General features: G+C 34.4%; 1 protein-coding gene across 1 annotated transcript; it reads right to left on the bottom strand.

Annotated features, from left to right (window-relative positions):
- Window positions 1-8,148: 8,148 nt before the first annotated feature.
- Window positions 8,149-11,360, bottom strand: LOC131638172 (cytokinin riboside 5'-monophosphate phosphoribohydrolase LOG3-like). The gene is made up of 7 exons (XM_058908717.1): window positions 11,074-11,360; window positions 10,861-10,958; window positions 10,689-10,719; window positions 10,161-10,260; window positions 8,749-8,819; window positions 8,514-8,657; window positions 8,149-8,395 (listed from the first exon to the last, which is right to left on the bottom strand). The coding sequence occupies exons 1-7, from the start codon at window positions 11,191-11,193 to the stop codon at window positions 8,300-8,302; spliced, it is 660 nt and encodes a 219-aa protein (XP_058764700.1). The 5' UTR covers window positions 11,194-11,360; the 3' UTR covers window positions 8,149-8,299.
- Window positions 11,361-11,926: the final 566 nt, after the last annotated feature.

The following is an 11,926-nucleotide window of genomic DNA, read 5'->3' as shown; positions in this document are numbered from 1 at the left end:
ATACAATGAGGGAGTGGAACTGGGGGCCGACTGTTTCGTATACCTATACCAAAAGCTGAATGAAGCCTCTAATTAGAGGACCAGACAACTGACAGGCTCTGCTACACTGCTGACAATACCTTTCATTCAAAGTATTACATTTAATTTACTATTAATAATTTGTTCTTACATGACTCTTATTCTTTTTTTTAGGGATGGATATTTCTCACTTCCACTGCATTCATGGTTTTGTCCTTGATCTGGAGTATAGGGAGGAGATGTCGAGGGCTTCCATGTATATCCCCCCCAAGAGGAAATCATTCTATGCTGCCATTCTGGGTGTATCTTGATCGGATTGTTCATGATGACATCCAATGGACGCCGTTCGAGGATCAGATGGAGATTATCCCATTTGACTCCATCTCATTGTACTATGGTGGCTGGCATGTGGGACCGACACTATGGTCAAGTATCTGCTGAAGTGATGCATGTGGCAATTTGGCTATGTGCAGACCATTCACAGATCTCCATTTCAGGCTGCTACCGACACTATTATCCGTCGGGATCTCGATGACATCTTTGAGGATTGGAAGCATCATATGGTTCCAGAGGAGTATCAAATGATGCATGCATCCAACATTTGACATTGTGTAGAGGAATATGTGACGTGGTTCTACACAGTGTCACACCCTATCATGATACCAGATGCTCATGGATGCCCACTTAGGTCAACTCATGAGGAGATCTTGGAGAACCAGTAGGCCTAGAATAACCCCGCCACTGATCTCTTGTCGGTCTGTCAGCAGATACAGTTGATTGAACATAAGGGTTTGACTTAGGGATCATTGAGAGGGGCGGTCTTGAGACAGTGGACATCGTAGAGAGGATGATTAGGGAGACATTGAGTGGGATACAGGAGGCAGAGGAGGGTCCATGGGGTCAAGATTAGGCATATGCAGTAGGCTATGCCTTTTTTAATTCCAGAACAATTTATGTATTATTTTTTTTATTTCAGAACAATATATTGTGTTTATTATCATTTTTTATTTCTTATCATTTTCTGGTTGTGTTTTTATTATCGTTTAAACTAATTATGTATCAAAATTTTGATGATTAAAAAAAATCACTGTCCAGGATTTTGGAGATGCATATCCGAAACACATTTCTCACGCATTAAAGGTGTTTTCGGACATACATCTCCGAAACAACCACTTTTGTGGTGCGTTCGGAGAAGCATCTTCGAAGGGCATTTTTAGGTTTTTAGGAGTTTTTTCATCCCTACAAGTGTATAAACAAATTCTCATTATATTTTCATAAGTCATACATTTAGAACCAATTTATTCTTGTTACGTTAAAGTAAGCCTTAAAATCTTAAGTGGCTAAGAGAAAGAAAACATGTTTTGAGATTGTCAAAATTCAGAAAGTCGAAAAGCATCAAGAATGTTCAATTCAAACGATTCGCGGATATCGAATTTGGCCGGTTCCGTTTATTTAATGTCAGAATATTTAATATATATTAATTTAGAAATAGTCTATATTAACATAAAAAAATATTTATAATATTTCATTTTAACAATGAATAAGTTTTGTTTTAAGAAACCTTTGGAGTTATTTAAGGGTATTGAGAAATACTTATAAATACCCTAAGTTTGTGTAATACTTCTAAGATTGGAAAACACTTGGATAGAAAATAGGGGTTTGTTCTTCAGAACTTTGAAGTCTATTTTTCTGTAACTCATTTGTAATATCTTGTAGCAATTTTCTGAGTATACTGGATTAGAGACCTGCTCTCTCTCCTAAATGTAAATCTTTTGATTGAACTGAGTAAACAAACCTTTCGCCTTTCTCACCATATTTTCTTCTGTGATATTTTCTGCCTAGTGGTTATTGCTGAAGGCCATTAATTTGATTGCTACTGTTCTTTGCCCTCAATATCAAATTACTTGATTTGAATTGAAATTTATCATTTTCACAACAAGTGGTGTCCACCGTGGGCGAAAGGAGTATTGTTTACAAGTGAATATCACGGCTAAATGGGAGATCGCAAAATTTTCTAGAGACAACGATTTTAGGTTATGGAAAGTGAAGATGCAAGAAATTTTAACTCAAGAGAAGAGTATTGAAGCTTTTAAGGGTGATACATCGATGTCTGCACGCCTTAGTAAATCAGAGAAGATCGAGATGGTGGATAAGTCAAGGAGTGCCGATATCTTGTGCCTCGGGGATAAAGTTCTAAGAGAAGCCGCCATGGAGCAAACTGCAGTTGCGATGTGGTCAAAACTTGAATAATTGTATATGACCAAGTCTTTGGATCAGAAATTGTGTTTGAAACAAAAACTCTATTCATTTAGAATGGTGGAGAACAAATCCATAATGGAGAAGTTGACAGAAATTCATAAGACTATTGATGATCTTGAGAATATTGAAGAGAAGATTGATGATGAGGACAAGACTCTACTTTTGTTGAACTCATTTACCACATCCTTTGAGCACTTTAAGGATGCACTTTTTTATGGTAAGGAAAGTATTATTACTATGGATGAAGTTCATACGGCGGTGAAATCCAAAGAATTTTCAAAGGCGGAAGATTTGAAGACTGATAATAGTGGTGAACGCTTGAGTGGCTCAATATGAGGAAGTGAGTGTAAATGGATGTCCAAATCAATGAGGTTTGACAAATCAAAGCTAAAATATTTTAATTATTAGAAAACTGGTCATTTCAAGAGGAATTTTCATGAGAGAAAGGACAATAATGGTTTTGTTCAAGTTATATTTGTCTTTGATGGGAATGGTTATGAGAGTGCTGGCGCACTAGTGGTATCGAGTTTGGATACTAAAGATAGTTGGGTCATAGACTCATGCTGTTCTTATCACATGTGTCAAAGAATAGAATACTTTGAGACTTTGAAGATGGAGCAAGGTGGAGTAGTTCGCCTTGGTGATAATAATGCTCGCAAGATTCATGGTATTGATATAGTTAAACTTAAAATGTTCGATGATCGTGAGTTTCTTCTTGACAATGTGAGGTATGTTCCAGAAATCAAGCGAAATTTGTTGTCCATAAGCATGTTTGGTGATCTAGGCTATTGCACTAGAGTTGAACGTGGGGTGCTGAAGATTTTACATGATGAGTTGATCATTGTTAAAGGGTCTAAAATATGTGATTAATATATATTAGAAGGACTAAATGTTGTTCATTCATCATTAACTAGTGAAGACTGTAACATCGTGAATTTCAAATTAATATTTATGTTTTAATTATTAGAGTGTTTGTTTGTGTAATGTTTGATTTATTTAAATTATTCTAGATTATTTGAGCTATTTTGGTATTTTGGGGAATTTAAGGATATTTTAATAATTTAATAATTATTGAAAATATTAAGTTTGAGAGCGAAAAAAATAAAATAGCATTTATTAGAGATAACTAAATAAATCTAATTATTTAGTAAGTAAATCCTATCATCATAGATTTTTATTAAATATTTATTTAAATGAAATGTTTATTTTAATAAAATATAAGTGTTACAATTAATTAAAAAATTATAATTTTATAGAATAAAATAAATATTTAGATTTTACCGTTAGACCATAATCAACATTGAAGTGGGTGTGAGTGAGGGGTGTGAAGACCAATTGGGATATTTTAGGGTAATATAAATTCTAACATCAGGGTAAGGAGATTACTTTACATATAGATGATAATTAGGCTTTCAGGGTAAGGAGTAACATTTATATTATATGTAATTTCCTTACTGTGATATATTGCTATCAGATATGCTGATATGAGATGTGATGCCATATGATTGTCATGTGATGTTTGTGATGCAAAATGATGATTATCATGGGTAGTTGATAAAATTAGGATAATTTGGGAACATGTTTTCCCTGTCTGTATTTTCTGTGAAATCTGCGTTTTTGGTCTGTTCCAAAATTTTGTTCATTATGTGATTTTAGACAATTTTCCTAAATTACTGAAAACTGTGCGATCTGTAATTTTTCAATTTTTTTGCCAAAATTGTCAGAAAACTAAATTTTTCTAGAAATAAATTTTTTTTAAAAGAAATTGAAAATCAAAATTTTGACCCGGGGGGGGGGGGTGTCTGACGATGGGCTGCAATGGTAGCGCGCCAGCGCAGTTGCGCTAAGAGGCTGCCGCGCGGTCTCGAGTCAACATCGACAATTTGGGCTCGACTGCGTGTTCGGGCAAGTCGAGTTATTTTTCAGATGTTTTGAGTTCGAGGAGTTTTTTGCTGATTTTTGAGCAATTTTTGACATAAGTGGCCATTTTTGTTACTTTTGGGTCCATTAAGATTAATTTAAGTTAAATTGTCAGCCCTTAGGATTAGTAGAGTTATCACTCGTAAGAGTTGTCAGTAGAGTAGTTTTGAGTATTTTAGAGTTGTTGGTGAGTTATAAATAATATAATAACTTGTTGAGATGTTTTGAGTTTTTGGTTAATTGTAGAGTTGTTGAGTAATAATGTTTCCTTACTCAATTTGAGTTGCAATATAAGTATTGAAATAAAATATATTTTTTGAGATTAGTAGTCTGATGGGATTATAGTGAGGCCTGTTATTGGCGATTTATGGTTCAAGAGTGAAACCTATTTTTGAGTATAAAATATGTTGAGATTCGATGTTGATGACTATATGATTGTTTTGAGCTTATGATGTTATGATCATGCGTTCCATGTAGAATGGAGTTAGGTAGGAGTTCAGTCCATTGATGTGAGGTTCAGAGAGGAACCGTGATAGTCTCATGTCCTGAGAGAGACATGGTTCAGAGAGGAACCAGAGACAATGAAAATCAGTAACACACACCTTTGATCCCAATAACCTGGTACCACATACATTTTTGGAGGAGTAGTTGTTGCATTGCATTTGCATTGTAATTCGAATTGTGACTGTGTTTTTTGATAATAATATAAATGTTACTATTTCGTTTATTATTCTGATGTTAAGTTTCACCATTAATATTTGTAAGGAGTATTCTCACCCCCTTTCTTGTTTGTTTTACTTGGATTTGTGAAATATTGTACAAATACTTGACATGAGTAATTGCTTGGGAGTTGGAAGATGGCCCTGCAACTTTCTTTCTTATTTATCTATTTACGCTTTTAGATGGACATTACTCTAATTCGGCAATATCGGGGAATGGGACGTATTTGTTTTGAGTTGATGTTGACTTTTAATTTCCTTTAGTTATGCTATAATTTTGAATTTTGATGTGAGTATGTTGAATTTCCTCATTACAATAGGTTTACATGAAGGTTCAACCCTAAACCTTACCTTTTTTATCTTAATTTTGGATGTGCTCACGGAACACATCCAAGAGCTAGCACTGAGATGCATGCTTTTTGTAGATGATATAGTCCTACTTGGAGAATCGAAGGAGGATCTAAGCGAGAAGTTGGAGACTTGGAGACGAGCTTTAAAAACACATAGTTTTCTCCATATTAGAAGTAAAATGAAGTATATGAAATGTAAGTTCAACAAAAAAGAAGTGTTTCTAACCTAGAAGTGAAAGTTAGAGACCATATTATCCCTCAAGTCACGCGGTTTAAATATCTCGAGTCTGTATTACAAAATAATGGAGAAATATAAGGGGATGTAAACCATCACATTTAAGCTGGGTGAAATGGAGGAGGACTTCAGGAGTTCTGTGTGACGCAAAGGTACCTCTAAAGCTGAAGGGAAAATTTTATCGGACTCCGATAAGATCTGCGATGTTGTACATGACATAATGTTGGGCACTTAATAATCAACACGAGAATAAAGTATATTAAAGAGTGTTGGGGTAACACCTATAGTAGATAATATGGGGGAAAATAGACTAAGGTGGTTTGGGCATGAAATCAGAAGACCTGTAGATTCTGTGGTAAGGAGACTAAATCAGATGGAGATAAGTCAAACAAATAGAGGAAGAGGAAGACCTAGAAAGACTATAAGAAAAGTTATTAAGAAAGATCTTGAGATTAACAATTTAGATAAAAGCATGACTCTAGATAAAATATTATGACGAAAATTAATCCATGTAGCCGATCTCATTTAATGAGACAATATTTAGTTGTTGTTGTTGTTGTATCTTTTAACTTAAGAGGAAGAAAAAGTAAGCTCAAATACATAAACTATGTTTTATAGAAATTGTCCAAGAGGAAGAAAAAGTAAGCTCAAATACATAAACTATGTGTTATAGAAATTGTCCAAAAGTTGCTCTAAAGTTTAGTGGTTCAAAATGTGAATGTATGCCAAAACTACCACTGCACAATCTACATTAAACTATTTATGCTCTAGTCATTTGCCAAAACTACATTTTTTTAATTTACAAGATGTTTCGAGCCGACCACAAGATGTTTCGAGCCGACCAAATGATCAAAAGGCGAAAAGTCCAATTACAAGAGGGTCCAACCCAAAAGACACATCCAAAAAATAGCTAAGGATCAGGTACAACCATGTAGGGAGTCCAACACTTAATTCCTTATGGCAAAGGATCACCCAATATCATATTTGATCAAACTATTCTCCGCATCTCTCGTCGGAAATACAGAACTGTTCTAACCGTCTTTCATATATACATTCCACTGCGCACATGTATGATTTTACTTTTATTCGCATTATCACTTCCCCTCCATTACTCACTGACTTACGTCTTAGAATGCTAACTTAACAAATCCACTTTGCTCCACCATATCTTAAGCACTCATCATAACTCCATCAAAACTCATTTCCCTTTATCCTATTATTTCCGGTTTTCCTACTGAACACAAGACATTTATTGAGAAAGCAACTTCATGCTTACCCTATCTTCTTGAGTCAATCAAACATGTTATGTTAAGGGGCCAAAATTATAGAAGGGTACTTTATTGTGTGAATCACCAATTTAGCTATGAAATAGAAGATGTCTGGGTAATTTGATTTCTTTTAATAAAATATCATAAAATCAAAATGCTCCCATCATATAATTCTAATTAGACTAATAAGATGGATGATTTTATTTTCAGATAGTATTATGAAACTTTTTAAATTTCAGGACCAAATTTTCTGTCATGCTACCCCTACCATTTCTAGCACTTCTCTTTCTATTTTCTCCATGAGAATCACAAGGTTTTCTTTCAACCACAAGCATTTGATAGATGATACCGGGACCAACTGTGTCTATTTTATTGTCCTCAGATTCATGTGACACATGATCCATTAACTTGTAGCTTTAATCCCATGTGTCCCTTTCTAACACATGGCAATATTGGACACAAAAGAGCCTATAAACTGAAAGTTTGCCCCCCACCCCCATATGTATTTTGGAACAATATGTTAGGTGAATATATGCTATGATTGGCACTTGATTCAGTTAAAAAGAATGGTAAGGTCACATAGGTATGCAATTTCTACATGACATTTCACTTTCAATAAACCATACTGCTTGTTGGTTTGATTGATTCTTGTATGAGATATTTACCTTATGAAAATCAAATTGAGTTATTTTCGGGCGATTTTATAGTGCAGCTGACAGTAGACAGTTAGATCAAAAAAGAATTTTGATCTAACAGTCTATCGTCAATGACACCATTTTAAATAGATTTTAAACAGATCGTAGAAAATTTGAATCCCTCGAAAGTCAACTACTTCAAGGCAAGTCATTAACATGTCTATTGCATATCTAAAGAATTTCCCAGTCTGTTCATTGCCCCCATCATCTTGTATTGTATTGTGCTCTTTGTATATCTTTTGATTTGATTGAGTGGCCTTGTACAGTGCTCTTTGTTTATCTTTTGATCTGATTGAGTGGTTGTGTTTGTTACTTTGCTCAGTATAATACCACTAGAAGTATATAGACAAAAAGATAGAATATCGGTAATTATTAGTCAATGCTATGTGTCGATCTCGTGTTGGTATTGGACACTGGATGCTCGTTTAAAGTGTCAATTCTTCTCGGTAATTATTAGTCACTGCTACATGACAATCTCGTGTTTGTATTAGACGTTGGATGCGCGTTTATTTTAAAGTGTCGATGATTCGTAGTAAGAAATAGATTAATTAGTTAAAAGGGTTAAACTAGTTGTCATTGACTAATAAGTTCATAAGCCCCTAGTAGTTACAACTTGAAGGGAAATCAGTTTTCAAAAGAAGGGTAGAAAGTAATTTCACTTTTTTTTCAGGTCAATCCAAGTACTTTACAAAAGAAATTACTTCATGCGGAACAAAGAAAAACAGAATAGGGATATTCCACTATAGCTTCTTGAGATGTTGTTATACTCAGCTACCTCCAAAATTCTATCTAGTCTCATCTTCCTTGCACATCAAGTAAACTAAACATTCAGCTACTACCTTGAGATGTTATACTCTTCAGGATAAGCTAGCTGTTGTTCCATCTGCCAGCTCAACTTCGACGCAACGCCTTCGTGACAAGGGACATATTCCTGTTATGAATCAAAAACAAAAACAAAAATATCATTTTCTGCTTATTTCTGCAGAAGAAAATGCGATTGCATATGCAAACACTTTGGTTTTATCTATGAGCCTATGAAATTTAACTACCTCCAATTTCTTCACTAACTCTTTCGATGTAGATGCTGATACAATTATATGGCGTGCATTCGGACTTATAAATCCCTCTTCCACAGCTTTGTCAATGAATGACAGTAACGAATTAAAGTATCCGTCGACATTTACTAATCCCACCTGCAAGTTGTTGTGAAATGTTAAATCCAGTTTTTTTCTCAGTAAAAGTTAAATCTATATGATCCTTAAAAAAATGTTACAAGTGAATTACCGGTTTGTCGTGAATCCCGAGTTGAGCCCAGGTTATGACTTCAAGAAGCTCCTCTAGTGTTCCATAACCACCTGCATATAATTTGCAAAGTATTTTAATAATTTAATACAAAAAATAACATAGGATAAGAGTAATTTAGGGATAGACTACTATATGCAGAGATGCATGTATTTGTAATCTGATCTCGGCCGTTTGATCTAAATCGATGATCGATACCGTTTTGTACCGTGATTAGTAATTTAAGCCATCTGATTTAGAATCAATGACTGAGATTGAATACCATTGTAAGGGATCCCAAGAAAGAGTGATTGACAACTTTTGTCTTTGTGTGGCATGCCTTCTGAATGAGTCACTATTTTTCAGCATTTCAGAATGATAACTACTACCAGAATTCAATAAAAGTCTTCAAAAAGAAGCATTATTCCATCACAGGTACATGTACAGATGCCATTTGAAATATTTTATTGTGTGTGTGACAGTTATTCTTTTGCTTTACTTTACTTGCTTACTTTCTCTATCAATGCCATTAGTGAGTTTGGTACAAAAACGTCATGATTCCAAGGAAAATAGATGCTAAAATGGTACTTCAACCACTGAATCATAGTTGTTCTGAGTCAATGCAGTTCAAAATTTTAGCCAAATATGTCAAAAGGTCTCAGGCAAAGTCAGGTTTTGAAGGGTCACTCTCTATTCATCATAGCATTTTGGATATTTTATGAAGTCACAATCTCCTATTTATTTGACTATTTTTATCCGGCCTTGCGATCGACTAATTTAAAGAAACAAATCCTACAGTCCACTTGCAGGGACCCGTTTAAAACCAGAGCAAGGCTCTGTCTGGACTGACCCAACACATGAATTGTTAACGCCTAGCGGAATTCAAACTTAAGACCTTGAGAGGAGCACACTCTCAGGTCCCGAGCCTTTACCAACAGGCCAATCCTTTGATTTGATTCTCCTTAAAAGAAAGCACTAACTAGTCCTCATTATCTTTTACCAATGGCGTGGTAAACCTTTAGGTAATGTTTTAAGTCAAAAGGGTTCAAAAAGGCAGAAAAGAAGTTAATTAGTTAATTACAGAAAGCATTAAAGACTGAGATATGGTCAATGCTACATGATCAAGCTACAAAAAGCTAGAATCCATTTGATGTAAATTTTTACTACTTTTTCTAATGCAACCAAAGTATATACTATTGTTAGCTATGGTTTAAAAAAACAAGTTTTTTACTGCAAAAACGACTGCGACAAAATGATATTGAAAGGTGTCGATATCGATATTCACCGGTTTTATGATAAAGAACAAATTATAATTATTTACACCGCGACGACCACAATTAGCATCACAACACTTGCACTTGTAAATAGCGAAAGTCTTTAAGTGACTGTTATTTAAAACCTTAGGTCAGACTAACCTGGTAAGGCAATAAAAGCATCTGAGTGCTTAGCCATCTCAGCCTTCCTTTGATGCATATCTGCTACAGCCTTTACTTCTCCCACCGTTTCACCAGTTAGCTGCAAAAGGACAAGAAAAATGAAACGTTAAATAAGAACAAAAATTCAAAAAGTGACTCAACAGATAACAAAGCAAAACAATAGATAAGAAAAATTCTACCACAGTACAAGCCACTGAAGTAAAACAAAAGAGTGAAAGATCCATTTATTGATTTTTTTCACTTTCACCCTCTATTTTTCTTCTACATCTCTTGTGTTTTTTCTACTCAAAAGAAACTATCTTTAACAACAAAACTGTTCTTAACAAGATAAGAACCAGGATATAGAATATAGTATCAATGAAAAAAGGGAGTGATTAAAGAAGAAAAAAATTAAAGTTTGACCCTTTTGAATGATAAAGAAAAAAATTAAATAAAGAAGAAACAACTAGTGTCACTCTATTAATAAAAAGAAAAAAAAAGACTATAAGCTTTTCTCACACACAGTACCTCTCTAGGCATGAGTGTCTTGGGAATAACTCTGCAAGAGACAACAGCATGACAAACAAACAGTGTCAATTAAGAAAGAGACTAACATAATAAGCACAAAAGATTTATTATTTCATAAAAATGAAAACTTTGATGAAAAGAAAACAAAAAGTTGATACTGATATACACATACCCTATGACATGTCTACCACCATCATGAACAGCTTGTGAAACCAAACCCATTAGTCCAATGCTTCCTCCTCCATAAACTAGATCAATATTTCTCGACACCTTCACAAACCATCCACAATCAAATATAAAAAAAAATGCATCTTTTACATCAAAGAAAAAAAAACATAGTCTCATGTTACTTCTAACAAACATGTTATGAGCACAAGAAATATACCAATTCATTTCCAAGTTGAATGGCAGCATCATGGTAACTAGTTTTCTTGCCAGGACTACTCCCACAAAAGACACAAACCCTCTTGAACTTTGATACCCTTATTTCACCATGTGTCTCCATTAGAGCTATCTATAGTTTGTACTCACACTCACAGTCACACACACTATGTTATTATATATGAAAAATGAAAATGAATGATGTAACTAAGTGAACACTAGTTGAAATTGAAATGCTATTTTGTTTGGTTTGTTCTTTGTTGCTTCTTCACTACTACCACTATATCTACAACACTTTGAAAATGCCCTTTGGGTTTATATAAACAACAACAACAACGCAACATAGCATAGAGAAATGCCATTCGCACGTGAGTGAATGGGGAGCACGCGCGGACAAGACAACTATTGGTGTGGGACCCACATAATGTTCTTGTGTTCTGTTCTGCCTAATCAACATCGTCACAACATTCTTTTCTTTCTATTCCTATAAAACAACATTAGTAGTACTAACGAATTAATAATGTGTTGTGTAATCATTATTTTGGTGGTGTTTATGAAAAGATAGGCAACAATTAGTACTAGTTTGTTTGTCGTTTAAACAGTTTTGATTATGGTAATGGGTTTTTTGTGTTTGTTTTTTTTTAATAGTAATAATTGCAATCACCTCTTTAAGTTTTGATTAGGTGGAGAGATAGGGTAGAAACAGGGTCATGGGCTCATGGTGAGGACTAGGGAGTTCTGACTTTATGTTTTGGGATTTTTTTATTTTTTATTTTTGTTTAAGGGTGTCTTTTAGACTTTGGAGGATTTGAAATTTGGAAGCAGTCACATTTATTATTTGATCAAACAATTTATTA

Source organism: Vicia villosa, unplaced genomic scaffold (genome assembly GCF_029867415.1).
Source record: "Vicia villosa cultivar HV-30 ecotype Madison, WI unplaced genomic scaffold, Vvil1.0 ctg.002202F_1_1, whole genome shotgun sequence".
Taxonomy (NCBI): Eukaryota; Viridiplantae; Streptophyta; class Magnoliopsida; order Fabales; family Fabaceae; genus Vicia; species Vicia villosa.
This window is presented reverse-complemented; position numbering and strand designations above follow the sequence as displayed.